At 33.7% G+C, this 26,976-nt stretch overlaps 1 protein-coding gene across 5 annotated transcripts in view; it reads right to left on the bottom strand.

Annotated features, from left to right (window-relative positions):
• Positions 1 to 5,199: 5,199 nt before the first annotated feature.
• LOC126888583 (ubiquitin-like-conjugating enzyme ATG10) overlaps positions 5,200 to 26,976 on the bottom strand; it is a 265,785-nt gene continuing 244,008 nt past the window's right edge. For all 5 annotated transcript variants that reach the window (XM_050656966.1, XM_050656958.1, XM_050656945.1 and 2 more), the window contains one exon: positions 5,200 to 5,378. In XM_050656966.1, the coding sequence (XP_050512923.1) occupies positions 5,294 to 5,378 (85 nt within the window). In that variant the 3' untranslated portion in view covers positions 5,200 to 5,293. The remainder of the gene's footprint in view (positions 5,379 to 26,976) is intronic.

Genomic DNA, 26,976 nt, shown 5'->3' on the forward strand with positions numbered 1-26,976 from the left:
AAAAAAAATCGTGAAAATCTGCCCCTATTTCGCACCCCAAATAAAATTTATCGTTAGCGCTTTACCATTTACTTTAAATATTTATTGTTTATTTATATGATCTGTAAGTTTGACCGGTTCGAAATTCTTATTTTTGAAAAAATTTGGTTTCATAGTAAAAAATATTTTTTTATTTTGGAGAAATTCATTTTTTTCAAAATAACTTAAAAAGTTGCGAAAAATATCAAAGAGTAAAGAAATGTAGGTCTTGCTTTTATAAATCTTTTGGCTTTATTTTGTTTTTCTGTAAGACAAAAATTGGTTAAGATACGGCTGTTTAAAATTTGCATATACTCGTGATTAGTGACTCATTCAAGCTCTTTCAACTAGAACCCTTTTAAAAATAAGCACTTTGAACCGGTGAAACTTACAGGTAATATAAAAAAGTTAAGTAATTTGTAAGACGATAATGATTAGTTTCATTTGTGGTGCTAAATAGGAGGAGATTTTCACTTTTTTTTAACAAAAAATGGAATTAACTGTATTTTGAGCGTAACTGGCTTAGTTTTGATGCTAGAAACTTTTGTAAAAAATAAAGCTTGTTTTAAACACCTTAAAAAAGTTCTAATAAGTTTCCCCGAAAAGTATTTCATTTTTTTGGTTATTTCACGTTGAAATAATCGATTTGGAATTTGACGAATAAGGAAAACTTTTCATGAGCTACAACTTTTCTTTTACTGGCTCGATAGACTTCATTTTTGTTTCATTTTTTTTTTATAAGCTAGATACATTTTTGCTAACACTATTCTGTTCGATCAAATACTTACTCTTTGAACTATTTGCGAAAAATCGCCTAAAAACCTGTTTTTTTTTGTTGAACAATAAACGTTTTTACTCATAAATAACTCGAAAAGTCTTGACACTTCGGTGGTGACACTGAAAATTACACGGTATCGCCATATTTTACGTTCATTTACTGGGCTGTAAAACACAGGTATTTAGATTAAAAAGGGTTCAAGGCAGGTTTTGTTTATATTCGATTCAGATTTGGACTACCATCTCCATATAGCAACTATTTCAGCATCCTTATGCATCATCAGTGAAGTTTATGCAGTCACAACTCTAAAGGGAATACAAACATTCTGCCTCTTTTAAGGCAAACCATCGCGATGCAATGAACCCACCTTTTGAGACGCAATACAGCGACATCTCTCGTATTACGAGGAAAACAACGAAAAGCCCCAGATACAAAGTTTACTACTTTTTAAACAATTAGAATAATTGAAATAAAAATATAATAAACAATATTTTAAATCCAAGACTTTTCGTTAATAAACTGCTTTCTGGCTGCATCCCATATCTCCGGATTTTACAATATATAATCACGTAGAGACGACGAAAATAGGAGAAAGCAAATAGAGGACACTTAGGCCACGCATTTACCTTCTCTTCGTCTAGGAAAAGGACCGAAAGACAGTTTCTAAATACTCAAAAACTGAGTAAAATGAAAAAGATTAAAAAGGGTTCAAGGCACGTTTTGTTTATATTCGATTCAGAGTTGGACTACCATCTCCATATAGCAACTATTTCAGCATCCTTATGCATCATCAGTGAAGTTTATGCAGTCACAACTCTGAAGGGAATACAAACATTCTGCCTCTTTTAAGGCAAACTATCGCGCTGCAATGAACCCACCTTTTGAGACGCAATACAGCGACATCTCTCGTATTACGAGGAAAACAACGAAAAGCCCCAGATACAAAGTTTACTACTTTTTAAACAATTAGAATAATTGAAATAAAAATATAATAAACAATATTTTAAATCTAAGACTTTTCGTTAATAAACTGCTTTCTGGCTGCATCCCATATCTCCGGATTTTACAATATATAATCACGTAGAGACGACGAAAATAGGAGAAAGCAAATAGAGGACACTTAGGCCACGCATTTACCTTCTCTTCGTCTAGGAAAAGGACCGAAAGACAGTTTCTAAATACTCAAAAACTGAGTAAAATGAAAAAGATTAAAAAGGGTTCAAGGCAGGTTTTGTTTATATTCGATTCAGAGTTGGACTACCATCTCCATATAGCAACTATTTCAGCATCCTTATGCATCATCAGTGAAGTTTATGCAGTCACAACTCTGAAGGGAATACAAACATTCTGCCTCTTTTAAGGCAAACCATCGCGATGCAATGAACCCACCTTTTGAGACGCAATACAGCGACATCTCTCGTATTACATAGGTATTTGTTACACATGTCGCATTTAGTAATTTTTTAAAGGGGGCCCCATTTCCAATTATTCTGCGGGGGGTGGGGCGACGGAGTTTGTTACGCCATTCTTTTTTATTGTATTATTTATTATTACTGATCTTATGAACTGGTCTAAAGATACCATTAAGAAGAGAAGTACGACAAGAATGTGTACTATCGCCTCTACTTTTTAATATGTGCTCAGAAGAGAGCACTAGAAGACATCAATGAAGGCATATCAATTAACGGAACACTAGTGAATAATCTCAGAAATGCAGACGATACAATACTCAATCACAGAAGGGTTGCTTTTGGTTGATCACACTACGCAGTATTGTGAGAGAAATGGAATGGCTCTGAACACACAAAAACAACAAAAATCATGATTGACAGTAAGAACAAGATTGAAGACGAAACAATCTACGTTAAAAGAAAAGCTTTAGAGAAAGTGCCCAAATACAACTATTTGGGATGTCAGCTAAATGAACAATGGGACCGCAGCCTCATATAAAAACGACGCTGTGAGATGGCCAGAAGCGCTTTCAATAAAATGAAATCAGGTTTATGCAATGGCAACCTGGGAATAGAAAGTAGAACTAGAGTATTGAGATGTTACATATTCTCTGTCATTGTTTATTGTTTACAATTTGTAGTTTTCATAATTAGTAGTAGATTAGGGCTATTGTTAATTAGTTAAATATAGAAAATTCTTAAAATAATAATAATGTAAAGATAAACTACTGTAATCCCATCAGGAAACGACCTGGATTAGTCACAAGAGGCCAGGTCATTTGTATAGTACTATAAATAAATAAATAAATAAATAAATAAAAAATATTCTCTGTCACTCCCAGGGCAACAGCACACATCGGCACAATATCACTTTTTTTCTTTGACAACTATGTGTATGCCAAATTTCATATCACTCCAAGCGGTTCTTTAAAATCTAGTGGTTTTGCAATATTTTATCGTCAGTGAATGGACTAATAGTATGTAGTTTAGTTTAACACAGATAGCTGTCACGGAAATCATAATAATGAAAAATATTCAATCTTATAATCGTAAATAATGTATTTATTAAATTTAACCGAAGGCATAATTACCCTTTTCTACGTTATTGCTTACCCACACACCATTGTTTTACCTTTTTGATGGTTGATGCCTAAGGCCTAAGGCCATTTTAGATTTCTCGTAGTTTTCCATAATAAGTAGTCGGTGACTTCCGTTGGTGTAAGTTCGTCTATATCTTTAATTAAATATCTTTATATACAATGATTTTTTTATCAAGCTTGACGATTTGTTATCAGATTTTTTTAAATAACAATGATTTCTTAACCTTTTTCACATGGTAAATTTTGCACGATTCCAGTGAGTCCATATATAACCAGATAACTTAAACAATTAGATTCGGGTGGTCAATTGGCTAACATATGAATGGAAGATTTCCATTCCAATTCTGGAAGAATTGGAAGAATGAAAAAATTTCGATTTGCCGGACCAAACAACTTCTTCTTCTAAAGTTTCCTATCTTCTAGTGATGTTGGCAAACACATTGACCCATCTTAGTCTATTCACAGCAGTTCGAAATAGACCAGTTGAAGCTAGACCAGTCCACTTCCTAATGCCGGATTTATATTCAGCCATTGCCACTGCTGCTGCCGCTGCCGGAAATATTACCCGAAATACGATATCGACGCGAGTGAGGTGTTCACATCAGTTCCTCGCCAATGTCCTCACAACTCATTTACCGAACGACTCTCAAGAATGGAATGTGACGACAGCATCGTCTTGCTCAATTACTCACTTGCCGCTTTGCCGGCGGCATGTGAGAGAGAAAGTAGTTGAGTGTGAATACTCACTCGCGCTCGCGCTGCCAGTGCTTTGACTTCCATCCCGAAAACCGACTTTTTGGGGAGCGCCGTGCAATGTCAATAGCATGAACAGCAGCAGCACGAGTGAGCTATTTACACATTCACGCTGCCCACTTCCCTGCCCAATTCCCTGTCCAACAGGACTGAGTGTAAATGCGGTATAAGATTGGCCAGCCAGGATATACGTCTACGTCCCAGGCCTTTCTTGCCATCACTCTTGCTCTGAAGAATCAACTGTAGAAGTCGGTATTTACTATTACATCCCTAACATACATCGGTAGCACCACATTTCAAATTCTTCTAATCGTTTTATGACATCTTCTGTAAGACTCCAGCTTTCTACTCCGTAAAGAAGGACAGTAAAGACGTAACATCTAAGAATTCTTATGCGTATATTGATACTTAAAAATAAGTTGCATAGAGTCTTCCTAACACCGTTAAAAGATCTTTCGGCTTTTTCAATACGAGTGTTTATTTCATAGCTTTGATCCCAAGTATTCTTAATATTGCAGCTGCAGCCCAAATAGCACATTTTCTCCACTCTTTCTAACGGTGTATGGCTTATTGTAATTTTGAGTTTATGTTGGTATTCTTACTAATGATCATTATCTTTGTCTTCTTACAATGTAGTTTTAGGCCGTATTTGTAACATGTTTCTACAACATTATCCATCATCGTTTGTAGCCCCTGCGCACTATCTGCCAGCAATACTGTATCGTCTTCATATGTAATAAGCAACCCTGTCTAACTCCTTTTTCGACTGTGAAGATCTCGGATAATTCAATTTCGAATCTAACTGTTGCTTTTTGTTGGAGATATAAGTTTGAGATTAGTCTTATATCCTCACCATTTAGTCATGAAGTTTTTAGGATATCGACTAGACCAGTCAACGCTGCTGGTTCCATAATGTGTCACAAAAGTTCCAGTAAATAAGTGCGATAGATTTGGTGTCTTCTTTTAAAAACAAAAACGTCCTTATTTGTGCTACAAGTCACCCTTTTCTCTGTTAATATCACACGAATATTCTTCGAAGGAACTTAAACAAATCATTTAAGGCGCTTAAAATAATAATATTGTAAAAATTTACAAGAAATCAGTCATAATTCACTTGTAATACATTTATAAAAATTACATGGTAATTTTTAATTAATATAAAAACGTAAACTTTTTCATTATTTTTCTTAAAATCAACAACTTTTCAGATAATCCTCAAGTAATTCCAGCTGCACATATGGACCTACAACGCTAAGCCAGGAGATGATCGGATTTTTACTGCAAAAAATAGATTTATTAGAGTATACACAATTTTTCTATACTATATATTATACACAGGGTGGCTGGACAAAAACGAACCAGAGGCATCATTAGGAACTCCGACAACATTTTTGAAAAACCTAGTAGGCGAAGCAACGAAGAATAATTCGCAAAATGAAGATTGGATCGAAAAACTGAAAAGTACGTGTTCAATATTTTTCAAAAATATATCGAATGACACTAAATACGTAACTTTAAAACCTTAAATAGAAACCCCTTTTAGTCCAGAAAGCCACTGCGCATCCGCTAGGAAAAATATTCTAATTCGGATTTTTTGCACAATCTTACTCAAAAAGGAATCCTTTTAACAAATTTCCATGTTGCCAGGACCAAAAGGTGGTCAAAAATTTTTTAAACGTTTTTTTTTTGTTTTTTTCCTAAAATTATTTTTATTGCATGGAAAAAAGTTTTTTAGGTTTTTTGGATCATTCCAAACAGAAAAGGTCTTTAGTGACTTTTTTCTAAAAATGATAAGTTTTTGACATATAAGCGATTAAAAATTGAAAAATTGCGAAATCGGCCATTTTTAACCCTCAAAGACTATGTGAAAAACTAAAAATTTGAATGTTGCCAAGGTAGGTAGATATTCTTTAAACATCGATTGATGAAATCCCGAAGAGTTTTTTGCAATACAAGATTCAAAACTCCTTTGTTTTTTAATTGCGAATCAAGCGTGCGCGACACTATTTTCCACCGACGACAGTATGGTGCAAATGAAAGGAATAAATCCGTTATTTCGTAAACAGGCGACTTTAAATCCCGAAACAGGTCGATTTTTATTTTTAAGTTATGATATTGTGGCATATATGGTATACTAGTGACGTCATCCGTCTGGGCGTGATGACGTAATCGATGATTTTTTTTAAATGAGAATAAGGGTCGTGTGGTAGCTCGTTTGAAAGGTTCTTCAATTCTCTATCAAGTAATGTAAACATTTACATAATTTTTTATACAGGGTGTCCTTATACTTCTTTTTTTGTCAAATAATTTAATTTAATAAAAATTTTTTGGACACCCTGTATAAATAATTATGTAAATGTTTATATTACTGAATAGAGAATTAAAGAACCTTTCAAATGAGCTTGCACACGACACCTATTCTCATTTTAAAAAATCATCGATTACGTCATCACGTCCAGATGGATGACGTCACTAGTATACCATATATGCCACAATATCATAACTTAAAAATAAAAATCGACTTGTTTCGGGATTTTTCCTTAAAGTCGCCGGATTACGAAATAACGAATTTATTCCTTTCATTTGCACCATACTGTCGGTGGAAAATAGTGTCGTGCATGCTTGATTAGCAATTAAAAAACAAAGGAGTTTTAAATATTGTATTGCAAAAAACTCTTCAGGATTTCATCAATCGATGTTTAAAGAATATCTACCTATCTTGGCAACATTCAAATTTTCAGCTTTTCACATAGTTTTTGAGCGTTAAAAATGGTCGATTTCGCAATTTTTCAATTTTTAATCGCTTATATGTCAAAAACTATCATTTTTAGAGAAAAGTCACTAAAGACCTTTTCTCTTTGGAATGATCCAAAAAACTTAAAAAAACTTTTTTCCGTACAAAAAAAATAATTTTAGGAAAAAAACAAAAAAAAACGTTTAAAAAATTTTTGACCACTTTTTGGTCCTGGCAACATGCAAATTTGTTAAAAGGAGTTCTTTTGGAGTAAGATTGTGCAAAGAATCCGAAATAGAATATTTTTCCTAGCGGATACGCAGTGGCTTTCTGGACTATTTGTTATTGCAGAACTTTTATTCGAGACATTTTTTCGAATTATGGATAGATGGCGCTATAATCGGAAAAACACTATTTATTAGCGCCATTTATTTTTTCGCGCTACTTATTTTTTCATGAGGAATCCAAATCTGCAATAAAACATGAAGATGAAGATTCCTATTTGATTTTAAAGTTCAATCTCTCGAATCGAATCACAAAATCAAAAATAATTTTGCTGCACAAAATTCCTATGGTCAATTTTTGATTAACTGGAACACACATTTTTCCGGTATATTCGATTATAGACCGGGCTGTATTGTCGCCCCCCGCTAGCGAAATTATTCCGATTCGATTTTTTGGCACAAACTTGCTCAAAAAGAGGTCCTTATAATATATCCACAGAATACCTGGCGGTGCCGTGGTCGAAAAATTGTTTAAACAATTTTTTTTAAACAAATTCACAAAAATATTTTTTTTCCTTTCAAACAATATTTTTTTAAATAAATTGGGTCATTTAAACATTTAAAAAATGCCAAAGTGGCCATTTTCAAGGCTTAATAACTCGATTAAAAATTATTATTATTAAATTCAAAAAGCTACCAAATCAAGTTTCAAACCCCTTCTTCAAGGTCCTGAAGAGATTTTTGTCATTATTTTATTAAAAACCTGCTATTTTTAATTATTAACAATTAGCGCTATAGTCCAACTGTATCGTCGCCCCCGTTAGCGAAACTATTTCGATTAGATTTTTTTGCACAAACTTACTCAAAAAGAGGTCCTTATAACACATCCACAGGGTGCCGGGCGGTGCCGTGGTCGAAAAATAATTGTTTAAACAATTTTTTTAAAGAAATTCAAAAAAATAATTTCTTTATTGCGAACGATTTTTTTAGACAATTTGGGTTATTTTGAGCGAAAAAGGTCTCTTGTGATTTTTCTCTAAAATTGATTGTTGTCGAGTTATATGGCCATTTTCGCATTTTTCAAATTTTAAATCGCGTATAACTCGATAACAATCAATTTTAGAGAAAAATCACAAGAGACCTTTTTTGCTCAGAATGTCCCAAATTATCTAAAAAAAATTGTTCGAAGTGAAAAAATTATATTTGTGAATTTGTTGAAAAAAAAATTGTGTAAACAATTTTTCGACCACGGCACCGCCCGGCACCTTGTGGATATGTTACGAGGACCTCTTTTTGAGAAGTTTGTGCAAAAAAATCGAATCGGAATAATTTCACTAACGGGGCGACGATACATCCTGGACTATAGCGCTAATTGTTAATAATTAAAAATAACAGATTTGTAATAAAATAATGACAAAAATCTCTTCAGGACCTTGAAGAAGGGGTTTGAAACTTGATTTGGTCACTTTTTGAATTTCATAATAATAATTTTTAATCGAGTGATGAAGCCTTGAAAATGGCCATTTTCGCGTTTTACAAATTTTTAATCGCATATAACTCGACAACAATCAATTTTAGAAAAAAATGACAAAATATCTTTTTGCTCAGAATGACCCAAATTATCTAAAAAAATGTTCGAAATGAAAAAAGTATTTTTGTGAATTTGTTTAAAAAAATTGTTTAAAATTTTTTTCGTGTGGATATGTATTTGTGTGGATATGAATTTATCCCTGTGGATATGTCATAAGAACCTCTTTTTGAGTAAGTTTGTGCAAAAAAATCGAATCGGAATAACTTCGCTAGCGGGGTCTATTATTTGATGTCAAGATGCCCAATGATGTCAAGAAGCACGTGGCCTCTAGGTAGATAACTGTAGCGACAGACATGTCGGTAAAGTCAGCAGCACCACTTCATAAGACCAAATTCAGACTAAGACTATATTTTATTGCTAATTTATTGCTAATTTATTACGCAAAGGAAAAATTTATTGCTGTAGCCGTTTCCGAGAAACAGTGGGTGCTGCTAGCTTTACGGTAAAGCTAGCAGCACCCACTCTATATCTCGGCAATGAAAAGGAGTACAGGGATCATTTTAATGGCATATTTTATTGCTATTTAATTGCTCTTGATTGGTATATTAACCAATCCTGAAAAGCTACCCCATCATCCCCTAGCGTAAAACTCACCCCCAAAAAGATGATGAAAATCGAAAATTCAACCCCAAGGAATTAATTGCTAATTTATTGCTAATTTATTACGGAAAGAAAAAATTTATTGCTGTAGCCGTTTCCGAGAAACAGTGGGTGCTGCTAGCTTTACGGTAAAGCTAGCAGCACCCACTCTATATCTCGGCAATGAAAAGGAGTACGGGGATCATTTTAACGGCATATTTTATTGCTATTTAATTGCTCTTGATTGGTATATTAACCAAACCCAAAAAACTACCCCATCATCCCCTAGCGTAAAACTCACCCCCAAAAAGATGATGAAAATCGAAAATTCAACCCCAAGGAATTAATTGCTAATTTATTGCTAATTTATTACGGAAAGAAAAAATTTATTGCTGTAGCCGTTTCCGAGAAACAGTGGGTGCTGCTAGCTTTACGGTAAAGCTAGCAGCACCCACTGTATATCTCGGCAATGAAAAGGAGTACGGGGATCATTTTAACGGCATATTTTATTGCTATTTAATTGCTCTTGATTGGTATATTAACCAAACCCAAAAAACTACCCCATCATCCCCTAGCGTAAAACTCACCCCCAAAAAGATGATGAAAATCGAAATTTCAATCCCAAGAAATTAATTGCTAATTTATTGCTAATTTATTACGGAAAGAAAAAATTTATTGCTGTAGCCGTTTCCGAGAAACAGTGGGTGCTGCTAGCTTTACGGTAAAGCTAGCAGCACCCACTCTATATCTCGGCAATGAAAAGGAGTACGGGGATCATTTTAACGGCATATTTTATTGCTATTTAATTGCTCTTGATTGGTATATTAACCAATCCTGAACAACTACCCCATCATCCCCTAGCGCGAAACTCACCCCCGAAAAAATGATGAAAATCGAAAATTCAACCACAAGGAATTAATTACTAATTTATTGCTAATTTATTACGAAAAGAAAAAATTTATTGCTGTAGCCGTTTCCGAGAAACAGTGGGTGCTGCTAGCTTTACGGTAAAAGCTATATATCGGCAAGAAAAATGGGTACAGGGTCCATCTTGGCGACCAATTTTATTGCTAATTATTTTTAATAATTCTGTCAAAATTCCGTCATGTCAATTCTGTAAATATTCTGGACGCTACCGGAAAGCCCCTGGAACGAAAATAATAAACAAAAACCAAAAGTGGTCAACGAAAACACCATGGTTTACACTAGAGGTTAAATAAAACTTTCACCAAAAAATAGAAAGCTTTCCTAAAATATAGGTCAGAAAAAACGAATGAATCATATGAAAACTATAAAAGAGTAAGAACTGAAACTCATCAATTGGTAAGAAAAACAATAACAGATTATACTGGGAAAGATTCACAAAAGGACTAGAGATGGATTTCTATGGACAACAGAAACAAGGAGCTTCATAAGACAACAAAGAAGCGAAATGAAAGAACTAGTTGAAATAGAACACATAAAAGAGGATACGTGGGTGGCCTTCCTGACAGAAATTTTTAAAAAAGAAAACGAAAAATCTTTACCAGAAACACCAAATAAAATCAAATACCAAATGAACTCTTATAATATGGTGGTGTACGTACAACAACTGCAACTTCTTATTCATAAAATAATCGCCACGAACAGAATACCAGATGAATGGAGAAGAGCGATCATGCTGAGGTTCTTCAAGAAAGGAGATAAGAAGGACCCCAATAACTATCGAGCAATAAATCTTTTAAATACAACACTCAAATTGACAACAAGAATTATAGCGACAAAGATAAACGAACGAATAACTCTGCAAGAGGAGCAGCAAGGATTTCGGACAGGAAGATCATAATGCACGGATATGTCTGTAAACCTGTATTGCCCCAGTTCCCAATATATCTTTTCATAACTGTAGCAGTTAGTGCTAGGTTTGTTCTAGTTTGTTCTGTAATTTTGAAGTTTGTTCTAAAAAAATAAAAGAGTTATTCAATATACAATGTGGCGCTCCAAGTTTACGTAAAGTTGTATTGCCCATATAGAACCCAAACGATTAGAGAAAATCTGAATAAACCACAAGTTAGTGCTAGGTTTGTTCTGCATTTTTGCCAAAGCGTGTAATTTGTTCTGTATAAACAAAAAATATATATAAGATATAATGTGGCGCTCCAAGTTTACGTAAAGCTGTATTGCCCATATAGAATCCAAACGATTAGAGAAAATCTGAATAAACCACAAGTTAGTGCTAGGTTTGTTCTGCATTTTTGCCAAAGCGTGTAATATGTTCTGCATAAACAAAATAGGTTATACAAGATATAATGTTGCGCTACAATTTTGCCTAAAACTGTAGTGCCCCACAAACGTTTATGGAAACGATATGATTCGGGACTCGTATAGCACTGATCATTTGAAGAAAACTTGTTAGAAAAAATAGTCTATAATCAAGAATAAAACAAAAGATTTGCTTTTTGTCTTGTTTGACCCCACCGAAGTTTTAAGATCATCGTAAATTTCCCATTTATTGTTATTTCGTCGGCAGTGGGAAATATAATGTCCAATTGTTATTTCGTTTTCAGGAGGAACAAACTCAACAATGCCTTTAATTTGGTATGTTTTGTTTTTTAAGGTACCTAACTAACTGTTGCTGGAATGTCGGTTAACTCGACTAATGTACAATTTTCAAGACAAAAACATGAATGGGAGCAAAAAAATTGCTTGAAAACGTAGTAACAATTAATGTCTCTTCCACAAACGGAACACATAGATATGGTTACATTTAATGCATTTTACAAATTCTTGATTCCCTTCCTTGACAAATACTGTGTGTTATTGATAAACCGATTTTTTATTTATGCTGAAAAAAAAATCATGTATTGCTGCTGTATTTGAAATTTCTCATTGTTTCAGTTTTCATTTTGTTATTATAACGCTTATGGAAAAATTTATCTGTATCCAGAAATTTAGTGTCTCATTATAAAAGTTATTTTAATAACAGCTGTAAAGCTGAATAATCCCTTGTAAATATAATACCTACTCTATTGTTGTATAGTTTTCAGAATTACCCAAGATGTCAGGACCGGCTTCCAAGTCAACTGTAGGTACATAATATTATAATCAGATCAAATAATCTGTACTAGGGTTCCAGCTTTCATTAATATGAGTACCCAGATATACAATATTACTTACTCGTTCAATTGAGTCATTACCGATTGTTACGTTATAGTTATTATTATTTACGGCTGCCTGTTTACTAATGACCATAAACTTTGTTTTTCTTGCATTGAGTTTGAGTCCATATATCGCGCAGAATGCCACCATTCGTTTCAATAACGCTTGAAGATGTTCAATTGATCCAGTCAGCAACAAGGTGTCATCTGCGTATCTGATATTGTTCATAAGCATACCATTAATGAGTATTCCCTCTTTTGCGTTTTCCATTTAAGATTGTTTCAGCGTAAAGATTAAACAACATTGGTGACAATATACAGCCTTGTCGAACTCCACGCTTGATTTTTACTTCTTCAGAGCACTGATTCGCAACCCTAACACATTCAGCCTGGCCACCCAATACAAATTTGCGATTATTCTAATGTCCCTACCGTCCAGACCGGTAGTTTTGAGAATATGTAGCATTTTTTCATGGCGAACTTTATCAAAGGGTTTACACATACAAAATGTCAGAAATGTGGTGTGGCACTGTGTTTCAATAGAAATAATACTTAATTGTTTTTATAATTTTCATGTAAATTAACAATATAGATTTTATATCCTTACTTGACCTTGTATGCACAATGTAGAATTTTGGCAACAAACTTGTTGTTGTCAAAAACAAGTGTTTAAAATTAAACTTAATTTTTTTTTATATTATTTTTTCATCATTTCTAAGCTTCCGCTAAAGGCCTTTTTTGATATGTAACATCAACAAAAAAAATCATGCATTTAAGGGTTAAACCAATTTTATATTCTCCAATTTCTGAATGTGCACTTAGGCGACCATATAAGATACTCGAAATATTTAATATTATATAAAAAATATAATATTAAAATTAAATAAATAATAAAGAAATAAAAAACAAATGGTACAGTGGAACCCCGTTAAGTCGGCCTCCGATAACCCGGAAGTCTGGCTAACCGGGACCGATTTTCATCAGACAAACATTTCAACAATAAAAACGTAATATTGACAACCGAAACTGACTGAAATTTTTACCAAGGAATGAACAATACTGTATATAACTGTACGTAATTCACATGTACTGTGCATAATGTATTTCATGTTTTTGCAATTATAATGGAGCTTATCTCTAAGGATACCGTATTTGATTAATTTTTACTATATTCTACGGCTAACACGGATTTTCGATAACCCGGATTGCCCGCATTCTCGATTAATCCGACTTATCGAGGTTCCACTGTAATCTTTATATACACAGCGTTTCAAAAGTATGGTAAAATATTTAAGGGGGCGTTTATTTGGGTTTATTTTAAGAAGAAAACTTTATTTAAGATGCCCTAAACGTCTTAAATTCTGAGATATACGAACAATCTATAAATCCCTAGGGTGTTTCATTTAAAATAAGTAGGTTATTACAGCTTGAATTTGTTAATAGAACAATCTAAAATTCTAACCACCATGTACAAAGATAGGTATAGGAACCCTTAAAAAGATTAAAAGGTAAGTAAATTTTCCATACGATAAACTAATAAAATGTAGGGCGTTTAATTTAAAATAAATGAGTTATAGTGTAGGAAACAGAGGTTGAACCTTGCAAAATGGACACAAGTCCGGTTTTATTTTTTTTCTGGCATATCAAGGGGTGCTTATTATAAGACTAACTTTTTCTGAAAAAATTTCGCCCCGGAACCCCCCTTTTCACCCCTTTAAAAGAGGTAATTTATGGTTTTTGCAGAACGTAGCCCTTTCTGTACCTTTTACAAAAAATTTCTTTTATAGAAATATGAAGAGGACTATATTTTCTACGATTTATTTCCAACAGCATCTCTCTATCATCGACCGTTTAGCAAGGGTGGCGCCCCAAAATTGACAAGTTTTTAAAAAAGATGTTTTTAAAAAAAATATATTTTTCCCTAACTGTAACGGAAATTAAAAAGAAATGCTGCGGAGATTATTCACAAATAGATGATTGATTTTTTGGTATAGGTTTCACTTAAGGGTAATTGTCCTTTTTTTAATTACAGGGTGTTACATTTTAAAAAACCCCTTTTTATACCATCTGAACCGTTTATGCTAGAGTAAAAAGACTTTCAGCGATTACCCATGTACTGGTGTTATTTACAAATTTGTATAATGCACCCCCATTTTTTCCCCGGAACCACCCAAAAAAAAAGAAGAATTAATAAATAAAGTGATTTTCTTGGAATCCTTCACACACAATGCCCTTCATTAATATGCTTCATATATCATTTTCTGCAAGTTATTATTACCCATACATGGACACTAAAAGCGATTTCCTAGTGCAACCCCTGTAGCCAAAAACAATAAATAAAATGGGGGGTTGAATTTTTTTTTTGTTTTTTACTTTTTGATCCATATGGGCATATGCTTCATCAATAGTGCTTTTCAAAAATATATATGGTTATTGCAACATCCCTGCGCAAACCACCCCTATCCTTGAAAATATACTGCAGAAACTACCCCTATCCCTTGGCGAGCATGTTTTTACGATTTTCTCATTACCTATGCATTCTTTTTAAACAAAACTTATACAAGGTTAAAGACCACTATTTACTCTAAAAATTATGTCCTATTCATTTTTTCGTATAAGCAACCGTTACGGCACAGTGGCGCCGTAAACATCATATATGCTTTGACGGGCTCCAGTTTTTGTTTATTTTTTCGTCATCTGTTTGTTTTATTGATAAAGTACTTATGTAAAATAAAACAACACAGTGTAACCTACAAATCATTACCTATGTACATTTTACATTCTTTGCTCCCCAAAGCTACAGTGGTGGCCCAAAATAAATTTTTTCATATTTTCGCCACCTACACGCATTTTATTGCGTTAATGCTACCTTAATAGCACAATATTCACCCCTAAGTGGCCGCTAACCAGTGGCGGATCCAGGGAGGGGTGATGGGGGCGATCACCCCCACCCCTCTCAAACCAAGTGATATTATATTTGAAGATTATAAAAATATTCATTTATTTTTATAGAAATACTTATATTATATTAATATTATTTTTATAAGAATAACTTTTTATGCTTTAGCGACAGTGGCGGATCCAGCATCGTTAAGAGGGGGGTGCCAATTGGTTAAATTTCTATAAAAATTAATGAATATTTTTATAATCTTTGAATATAATATCACTTGGTTTGAGAGGGGGGAGGTGATCACCCCCATCATCCCTCCCTGGATCCGCCACTGCGTAGCGACCACCTAAGGGTAAATATTGTGCTGTTAAGGTAGCATTAACGCAATAAAATGCATGTAGGTGGCGAAAATATGCAAAAATTTATTTTGGGCCACCACATTGGGGAGCAAAGAATGTAAAATGTGCATAAGTCATAATTTGTAGGTAACACTGTGTTGTTTTATTTTGCATAAGTACTTTATCAATAAAACGAACAGATGACGAAAAAAAAACAAAAACTGGAGCCCGCCAAAGCATATATGAGGTTTACGGCGCCACTGTGCCGTAACGGTTGCTTATACGAAAAAATGAATAGGACCTAATTTTTAGAGTAAATAGTGGTCTTTAACCTTGTATAAGTTTTGTTTAAAAAGAATACATGGGTAATGAGAAAATCGTAAAAACATGCACGCCAAGGGATAGGGGTAGTTTCTGCAGTATATTTTCAAGGATAGGGGTGGTTTTCGCAGAGATGTTGCAATAACCATATATATTTTTGAAAAGCACTATTGATGAAGCATATGCCCATATGGATGAAAAAGTAAAAAACAAAAAAAATTTTCAACCCCCCATTTTATTTATTTTTTTTTGCTACAGGGGTTGCACTAGGAAATTGCTTTTGGTGTCCATGCATGGGTAATAATAACGTCCACAAAATGATATATGAAGCATATTAATAAAGGGCATTGTGTGGGAAGGATTCCAAGGAAATCAATTTATTTATTAATTCTTCTTTTTTTTTGGGTGGTTCCGGGGAAAAAATGGGGGTGCATTATACAAATTTGTAAATAGCACCAGTACATGGGTAATCGCTGAAAGTCTTTTTAGTCTAGCATAAACGGTTCAGATGGTATAAAAAGAGGTTTTTTAAAATGTAACACCCTGTAACTAAAAAAAGGGCAATTACCCTTAAGTAAAACCTATACCAAAAAATCAGTCAATTATTTGTGAATAATTGCCGCAGGATTTCTTCTTAATTTCCGTTACAGTTAGGGAAAAATATATTTTTTTTTAAAACATATTTTTTAAAAACTTGTCAACTTTAGGGCGCCACCCCCGCTAAACAGTGGATGATAGAGAGATAGTGTTGGAAATAGATCGTAGAAAATATAGTCCTCTTCATATTTCTATAAAAGAAATTTTTTGTAAAAGTTACAGGAAGGGCTACGTTCCGCAAAAACCACAAATTACCCCCTTTAAAGGGGTGAAAAGGGAGGTTCCGAGGCGAAATTTTTTCAGAAAAAGTTAGTCTTATAATAAGCACCCCTTGATATACCAGAAAAAAAATAAAACCGGACTTGTGTCCATTTTGCAAGGTTCAACCTTTGTTTCCTACACTATTATTACAGCTTGAATTTGTTAATAGAACAATATAATATTTTGACCACCCTGTACAAAATTTTGCTACCATAAATATCTATTTAAATACGCTGAGTAGTATATTATTAAGATCCAAGAAAAAATTTGTCACCGATTTTTAGATTCATAAATATTTACTTTTTTATAAAACCTTTATATAATTTTTTTTATAAAAATCGAAATAAATCAAAACACCTTGTACTTAGGTATGAAGAACCCTTATAAAAGTACAGCTTATTTTTTAAGAAAAATTCAAAAATGTTATCTGATATAGGGTGTTCCATAAGAAAAAATATAACTTTGATTATATTACTATTTTTTTGGAGCACCCTGCATAATTCACACTGATCCTGTATATTTCTATGAAGAATTTTTTTTAAATATCAAGTCGTTTCCCGTAATACAGAGACCGGGGCGAATGCAATAAACCACCCTGCATAATATTTTTCTATGAAATAAAATGAACACTCCTGTCACAAACTACGGTTTCGTCAATAATTGTTGGTTATTGTCGTATTTCTGATTATAAAATTATTGTAATATTCACTTTCTTCTCTTACATGGAATATAATATCTAATAATACCTATTACATTAATTTATTATAATTTTTTTTTATTTACAACAATCCGCTTCAACCTAAGAAGGTTATTAGCGGGATAGTAAAGGCCGCGTCTCACCATCAAATAATTTGATCAAACAGTTTGAGCAAACTGCGGAAGTACGTCAAAGTGACGTCACAATTGCAGTTTTTTTGAAATTCTAAAAATCTGTGCTCTCACTATCAGTCTAGTTTGATCAAATTTTTTGTATTGAGTTGTCTAACTTGTTTGTACTTTATTTAAAATTAAAATTTTTCATTATTATCCACAATGAACACTCAAGATGTGACGTCACTAACTGTCACTTTGTGTCACTAACTGTCAAGTTTGATCAAATTATTTGATGGTGGGACGCGGTCTTAACAGTTAATTACACTTTGTTTAGTAAGTTGCAGTCTTTTAGAAACAGAAATAGTTTATAGTGTTGTTATAGTCTAAAATGTCTTTAAGATTGTTAGCTAAATGGTATTTAATTCTATGGCTATTGAACTTTTCACACTTTTCCACTAGCACATGTTTCACTGTAAGGGGTGACCCGCACTCATCACAAATTGGAGGTTCTTCTTTTTTCAGCAAATATTCATGAGAAAATTGGGTATGTCCAAGTCGTAAACGGGAAATAATTGTCTGCTTTCGTCTAGATACCTCGGGTGGTTGCCATGGTCCAACGTTGTTTTTTATCTCCTGAAGCTTTGATGATGTGGATTTCCATTTACTGTTCCAATTTTCGAAAATATGTTTTATGAAGTAGCTTTTTAGATCCATACTTACAGATTGAAGCGACATTGGAATACTGTTATCATTTATGGCTTCTTTGGCATTTCGGTCTGCTGCTTCATTGCCTGCTATTCCAACATGTGATGGGACCCAGAGAAACTTGATTCTTAAATCTTCAGTATGCAATTTATGTAGTTCTTCCTTTATTAGTAAAGCTATTGGATGCTGCGTGTAAATTTTCCTTATTACGTGTAGTGATGACATAGAATCTGTGACGATTAATATCTTCTTCATCTTGTTCGCATTTGCATGTAGTATTGCTTGGTAGATCGCATAAAGTTCCCCAGTTAATACAGTTGCAGTATCTGGAATTTTATGTTTGTGAGTCTCTGTGTTGTTAACAAATGCCACTCCGACTCCATTTTCAGTTTTAGACGCGTCTGTATAGTATACTGTGTAATCGGAATGAGAGTTAATTAGATCTCTGAAGTGTTGTAAGATGAGATTAGGGTTAGTGCTATTTTTTTGGAATTGTAATAGACTGCAATTGATTGTTGGAATTTTTACAGTCCAAGGTGGAGATGAAGATATTTCTTTGTATTGATATAAGGGTGGAAATTCCTGCCAGTTAAGTAGCTCCATTGCATGGTGGATTCTGCGAGAATAAGGGAGATTGAACTTTGAAGAGTCATTGGTCATGGATGGATCTAAAATGTTATTTATTGAAATTCTTTTATGTACATTTATGTTAGAAGCGTAATTAAAGGTTAACAGCTGTCTACGAAGCATTAGAGTGGGTTCGCCTATTTCAGCTTGTATGCTATTTATCGGAGTTGTTCTGTATGCTCCAAGTATAATCCTTAGGGAGGTGTTATGTAGCGTATCCAAAGGTTTCAACGTTGTTTTGCTGGCAGATGCATATGCGACACATCCGTAGTCAATCTTAGAGCGAATTAAGGATCTATATAGCATGAGCAGTGTTTTACCTTCGGCACCCCAAGTCCTGTGAGCTAGATACTTTAACAAGTTAAGACCATTTCGACATGAAAGAACTAACTGCTGAATATGACTTTTCCAATTTAACTGTTGATCAAATATCATTCCTAGGGATTTTATTTCGTTTGTATAGGAAAGATTTTGATTCTCAAGCGTTAGATTTGGTTTATCCTCGATACGTTTTTTTGAAAATATTATACATTTTGTTTTATTACAACAAAAACTAAAACCGGTGTTTAAGGACCAATTTACTAGTTTATTTAAGTGTTCCTGTAATATTGACGCCATATGATTTACGTTTTTTCCTTTGATGTAAATAATCAGATCGTCAGCATATAGTCAGTGCCTGAACAGGTTTCGCCATGATCTTTACTATATCGTTTATTGCTATTAAAAACAGAGTAGGGCTGATGACTGATCCTTGTGGGATTCCGTTTTGTTGTTCTCTAAGATAGGATATAGCACCATTCGCTCGGACTTGAAATGTTCTTTGAGTTAAAAAATTGTTTATATAGGCTAAAATATTTCCTTGATATCCAAATTTGTTTAGAATGCTCAATATACGGTGTTTCCATACTGTATCAAATGCTTTAGTTATGTCAAAGTAAATCGCCATACATTTTTGGTTATTTTTAAAAGCTTCGTGAATAGCGTTTTCCAGATCGATAATGTTGTCGTTTGTAGATCTGCCTGGTCTAAAGCTAGCTTGTTCGATAATCAGTTGATCATTGCGTTCCAGGTTCCACATTAATCTTCTGTTGACTATTTTTTCCATAAGTTTACATGAGGAACACGTTAATGATATAGGACGATATGATTCTGGGTGTAATTTATCTTTATTTGCTTTAATAATAGGAATAACAATGGCATTTTTCCAGATTTTTGGAAATGATTTTTGTTCCCAAATAATATTGAAAATTTGGAGCAGAAACTCTTTTGCTTCCATGGGAAGTTTTTTAATGAATTGTATTGGTATGTCATCTGGACCTGGTGCAGTGTCTTTTATGCTATTAAGTGCATCTTCAAATTCCCCATAACTGAGAGGTATATTAATAGCGTTAAATTCGTCGGAAATTGTAATAGGTACTGCCTCCTCCTCTTGTTTGTATGTTAGGAACTCGTTACTGTAACTTTGGTTGGATGAGAATTTTTGATAGGTATCAGCCAGTTCATTTACTATATCCTGTGGCTCAGTTAGTAGCGTTTTTTCTTTTTGCAGGCTCACAATTTGTTGGTAGGTATGCTGCCCTGTTATTTTTTTAACTTTTTTCCAAACTGATGATATATTTGTACTACTGTTTATGCTAGATATGTATGTCTGCCATGATTCTTGTTTGCTTTTTTAATTATTCTTCTTGCTTCAGCTCTACGTTTTTTGTACTCTGTTAATAGATCAATATTTTTGTATTTTTTGTAGCGGTTCCAAATTGTTTTACTTAATTTAATAGCGGCTTCACATTGTGAATTCCACCAGGGAACTGGTTTGCGTTTTTTTAAAAGTTGAGATTTACCTACGGTTATATTAGCCGCATCCAGTATAAGCTGATTGAAGCTCCTAAGTGTGTCATCAATGGAGTCTGAAATTTTAATCTGATCCATTCTGTTTGATACAATTCTCTCAAATTCAATCCAATTTGCCTTTTTTTAGTTTCCATTTTTGAGTTGGTATTGTATTTGTGTTTAAATTTACTGTGTGCTTTATTAAGATTGGGAAGTGGTCGCTACTATATAAATCTTTTAATGCTGTCCAGTCTAGTTGGGTGATCAATGAGGGTTCACATATGGAGAGACCAATGGCGGAAGAAGTTCCCGTAGCCATATTGAATCTTGTTGGCGAGCCGTCGTTAAGTAGGCATAAGTTCATAGTGTTCAAAACGTTTTCTAACATATTTCCCCTCGTTGTTGTTTTATTTGATCCCCATGTAATATTATGGCAATTAAAATCTCCCGTGATTATTCGAGGGGAAGGAATTTGTTGGAGAAGATTAAGTAGTTCGGGTTTAGTCAGAGTCTTGTCTGGTGGAACATAAATGCTGCAAATATTTAAATTTAGAGGGGCAAGTATTGTTACAGCAACTGCTTCGATATTAGTTGTGAGGTTTATATTTTGAACAGGTATATTTGACTTTATATATAGAGCTACTCCTCCACTAGCGTAGTTCTGATTGGGTGGATTGGTGCAAAATCCTGTGTAACCTTTCAGGTTGTGTGTTGAGTTATTCTTGAAGTGAGTTTCTTGTAACGAAATAAAATCTGGTGCATATCCTGAGATAAGAAGCTGTAACATTGTTAAATGGGTGTAATACCCATTTAAATTCCATTGTAATATACTATTGAAAGTGATTTATTGTTTAGTTGAAGTACATGAATCACTATCGGGTTCAAATACTTCATGTTGTAATAGTCTTTCTAGCTTTTTGCGTAGTCGTGTGATTCGATTTTTTAATTTTGAGTCAGTAAAATGAGGATGAGTGTCTATGGGCCATTCCACGAACATACGCCTGTTTTGGATTACTTCGACAACGAATATTTTACTGTGCAACATAAGAAGTACGAAAGTAAATGGCGCTAATAATTATTCCAGTAAAGAACAATGTAATTTGCAATTTACTTTCGTTCTTCTTATTTTGCACAGTAAAATATTCGTTGTCGAAGTAATCCAAAACAGGCGTATGTTCGTGGAATAGGGTATACAAGCATTTTAATAAGTAATGGTAAATCTGGTATATAATCCTTAACAATATTATAGACATCTTTAGCTCCGCATGTAGACATCTTTTGTAGCTAACATTATCATGATTAACCATGACAAAATCAGGTATGGTTATATTACCTAGCGGTTCTATGTATACTTGACGCCTAAAACTTAGTATGTGGCTATATTCAGGATTTGTAGCTCCAATTCTCAAACATGTTATTGGTGACATTAATTTCAAGCCTAGGTTCTGGAGAATATTAATTAACATTTCCTGCGGTATTGTTGGATGAACATTAGATAAGAGAAGACGTTCCGATGGAGTGACTAATCTACGTGCTAGAAGTACTTCATTATTTATTTTTATGGATCCTGCTTTATTTAGAAAGTCATCAACTACAGCTTTACTTGAAAGATAAACGCATACTCGGTTATTAGAGATTCTTGATGAATAAATAATATTTTTTGGTTGGACGAGTGGTCCTAGTTGCAAAAGATAATCTTGCAATTTTGCGCCATTAATTGAACTGAAGATGATGGCTTGTTCTTTCACTGGTAATTTTGGAGTAGTTTGTTGAGATGCAATAGTAGAGTACATTGGAGTGTTTTGAGAAGTGGTAGGAGTTTCCATAGTTGATAAAGTATTATTCATCATTTAATTTTACTTGAACGATTTATTATAAACATATTCAAGTACGGCCCTGGTTTTAATTGTTGTTAATAAAAAACCAGTCCGGTGTAGTGTTGATATGAAAATTTTATATAGATAGATTTCCAAATGAATATATTATTTCAATCTAATTAATGTTCTTCTACTCACGTTTTTGGGTCTTCTTATAACACTAACTTTATTGAACAGGTATATCACTTTTGTTAATTTACTATTGTGAAAATACTGGTATAAAATTGCGAGTATATCGGAGCTGAAATTAAACACGCTTTGTGGTTCGGAATCAGGTCCGGTCTGTATTTTAATTTTCATTTCACTCTTTTATTATTTCACTTGCAATTTATTTTTTCTACGAGCGTGCAAAAATGTCTACTTTCGCGCACGCATTTTAGTTTAGAAAGTTTTACTTTTCCGCACGCGTGTTACTTTTCCGCAGGCGTTTTACTTTTCCGCACACGTTTTACTTTTCCGCACGCATTTTACTTTTCCGCACGCGTCTTACTTTTCCGCACGCGTGTTAATTTAGATATGTTAATATGGTCTTAAAGTATTTATAATACATGCAATAAACTAATATATAGATATTATTTACTAATTTATTTCAAATATATCTTATTGTGTTTATGTTTTAATGAAATTAACGCGAGAATTCGATGAAATAAAATAATTATGACATAATATTCGAAAGTCAAATCAGTAGACAATAACAGTGGTTTTGAATCGTCGTCATGGAAACCAAGATCGTCGTCATGCTAACCAATTATGCTGAAACTTTGGTGTTGACAACCTTGTCAAAGAATTAATTTGTGTATGTATTTTCATATTAATTAAATTAGTTGATTAAGATTTGGTCATTTTTTAAAGACTCGTAGAAAAAATATTGTTCCTAACGCTTGCAGAAAGTCTCTTTTCCGCACTCGACTGCTTGCCGAACTCCCGCTTTGCGTCGTTCGGCAAACTGCAGTCGCGTGCGGAAAAGTATGACTTTCTGCATTTGTTTGGACAAACCTAGCAGGTGCATTTGTTCAGAATGTGCAATTAATTCAATGGGTCTATTGAATAAAAAGAAGTATTTGCTTTTACTTATAAGTATTTAAGTATTTACTTAATACTAATTGAATAAAGTCATTTCTTTAATGCTTTATTCAATTACCGTTAAGTAAATACTTACATACGAGAAAGTAAAAGCAAATACTTCTTTTTATTCAATAGACCCAATTAATTGATTAAGATTTGGTCATTTTTTAAACGCTCGTAGAAAAAATATTGTTCCTAACTCTTGCGGAAAGTCTATTTTCCGCACTCGACTGATTGCCGAACTCCGCTTCGCGCAATCGCGTGCAGAAAAGTATTACTTTCCGCACTTCTTAGGAAAATACCTATAACATAACAAAAATTGTTAATTACTTTCAAAATTGGGATATATTTAATAAAGAATCCACACAGAAAAATATAATAATTAATTAATTCTAATACTCTATCAGTTTCTGTATTTTTCCCTTATTTATTTAGATATTTATTTAAAATAAATATGTAATGTTAAGTTAATACCAAATGAAATATAAAATTTCTTAAGCCGGCCCATTTCAATACTTATATTTACCTGAAATCCCTTTATTGCTTCGACTTTATCAGCGGGTTACTCTTAAATTCTGCATAAGTCAATTCTTAGAATTATTGTGAATGAGCTTTATAACAAAGTTAGCCTAATCAATTTTTTTTGGATTTTATATTATGGGGCAGTACATTTAGGTAGAATTGGAGCAACGCATAATATCTTGTGTAACTGTTTTTGCGCAAATTTCACGCTTCGACAGAAATGCAGAACAAACCCAGCACTAACTTATTATAATATGGTCTATTTAGGTTTATCCATTTCACGAATATACGACTGTTTTGGATTATCTTAACAACGAATATTTTACTGTGCAAAATATGAAGAACAAAACTAAATTGCAAATTACATTGTTGCTTATTGAAATAATTATTAGAGCAATTTACTCGGAAACGGCTACAGCAATAAATTTTTTCTTTCCGTAATAAATTAGCAATAAATTAGCAATTAATTCCTTGGGGTTGAATTTTCGATTTTCATCATCTTTTTGGGGGTGAGCTTTACGCTAGGGGATGATGGGGTAGTTTTTTGGGTTTGGTTAATATACCAATCAAGAGCAATTAAATAGCAATAAAATATGCCGTTAAAATGATCCCCGTACTCCTTTTCATTGCCGAGATATAGAGTGGGTGCTGCTAGCTTTACCGTAAAGCTAGCAGCACCCACTGTTTCTCGGAAACGGCTACAGCAATAAATTTTTTCTTTCCGTAATAAATTAGCAATAAATTAGCAATTAATTCCTTGGGGTTGCATTTTCGATTTTCATCATCTTTTTGGGGGTGAGTTTTACGCTAGGGGATGATAGGGTAGTTTTTTGGGTTTGGTTAATATACCAATCAAGAGCAATTAAATAGCAATAAAATATGCCGTTGAAATGATCCCCGTACTCCTTTTCGTTGCCGAGATATAGAGTGGGTGCTGCTAGCTTTACCGTAAAGCTAGCAGCACCCACTGTTTCTCGGAAACGGCTACAGCAATAAATTTTTTTTTCCGTAATAAATTAGCAATAAATTAGCAATTAATTCCTTGGGATTGAATTTTCGATTTTCATCATCTTTTTGGGGGTGAGTTTTACGCTAGGGGATAATGGGGTAGTTTTTTGGGTTTGGTTAATATACCAATCAAGAGCAATTAAATAGCAATGAAATATGCCGTTAAAATGATCCCCGTACTCCTTTTCATTGCCGAGATATAGAGTGGGTGCTGCTAGCTTTACCGTAAAGCTAGCAGCACCCACTGTTTCTCGGAAACGGCTACAGCAATAAATTTTTTCTTTCCGTAATAAATTAGCAATAAATTAGCAATTAATTCCTTGGGGTTGCATTTTCGATTTTCATCATCTTTTTGGGGGTGAGTTTTACGCTAGGGGATGATAGGGTAGTTTTTTGGGTTTGGTTAATATACCAATCAAGAGCAATTAAATAGCAATAAAATATGCCATTGAAATGATCCCCGTACTCCTTTTCGTTGCCGAGATATAGAGTGGGTGCTGCTAGCTTTACCGTAAAGCTAGCAGCACCCACTGTTTCTCGGAAACGGCTACAGCAATAAATTTTTTCTTTCCGTAATAAATTAGCAATAAATTAGCAATTAATTCCTTGGTGTCGAATTTTCGATTTTCATCATCTTTTTGGGGGTGAGTTTTACGCTAGGGGATGATGGGATAGCTTTTCAGGATTGGTTAATATACCAATCAAGAGCAATTAAATAGCAATAAAATATGCCGTTAAAATGATCCCTGTACTCCTTTTCATTGCCGAGATATAGAGTGGGTGCTGCTAGCTTTACCGTAAAGCTAGCAGCACCCACTGTTTCTCGGAAACGGCTACAGCAATAAATTTTTCCTTTGCGTAATAAATTAGCAATAAATTAGCAATAAAATATAGTCTTAGTCTGAATTTGGTCTTATGAAGTGGTGCTGCTGACTTTACCGACATGCGACAGACAGAGAAAACTGGAAAAGGATTGGTGAGGCATATTTCCAAAGATGGACCGAAGAAGGCTAATTAGATAGAGATAGATAGATAAATTCGATTATTTTATTTTCACTCTAAGTCAAGGCAAGAATCACCCTACTTTTTTAATGGAAAAGTAGGTCAAATAAGATATCGTTTAAAATCCCTTGCAATTCCCTATGCAGAGTATTCCAACAAAAATTTGACCCCCACCCCAATAACTCAGAAACCAAGAGTTCTTTCAGAATTAAAAAAAAAACATGTCAATTTGTATTGAGAGGGGGGACGAATTTTCATGCAAAATTTGTCCCCATTTCCCTGCCCCGCATCAGCCACCCAGTTTTTTTAAATAGCAAGTGCAGTCGAGTGGCACATCATTTTTAAAGGTATTTGTTTTCTCTACAGGATCCTCTATGTTTTTTTTAATTTGCGGAATAACCTTAACGATAATTTTGGATTTAACTAATTTATAATAAATTTGTTAAGTCCAAAATTATCTTCAAACTTATTACGTAACTTAAAAAAAATAGAGCGTCTTATAAAGAAAAAAATTACCAAAAAAAATAAAAATGTAGTGTTCATTTTTATGCAGTTGCCATGCGAAAGCAAAACTGTCTTATATTTCACTTAGTACAAAGAGCGCAAACCAGCACCCTAAATCGACGATTTTCGACTATAATTGGAGTCATCATCAGAGAGGCGTAGGTTTGCTGATCTCTGTCCCAAGTGACGAAACTCCGAGAGTTTATCCCCGCATTGCAACTGACGTTATGGAGTAGGTGCCTAGCGACATC

Source organism: Diabrotica virgifera, chromosome 1 (genome assembly GCF_917563875.1).
Source record: "Diabrotica virgifera virgifera chromosome 1, PGI_DIABVI_V3a".
In the NCBI taxonomy this organism is placed as follows: Eukaryota; Metazoa; Arthropoda; class Insecta; order Coleoptera; family Chrysomelidae; genus Diabrotica; species Diabrotica virgifera.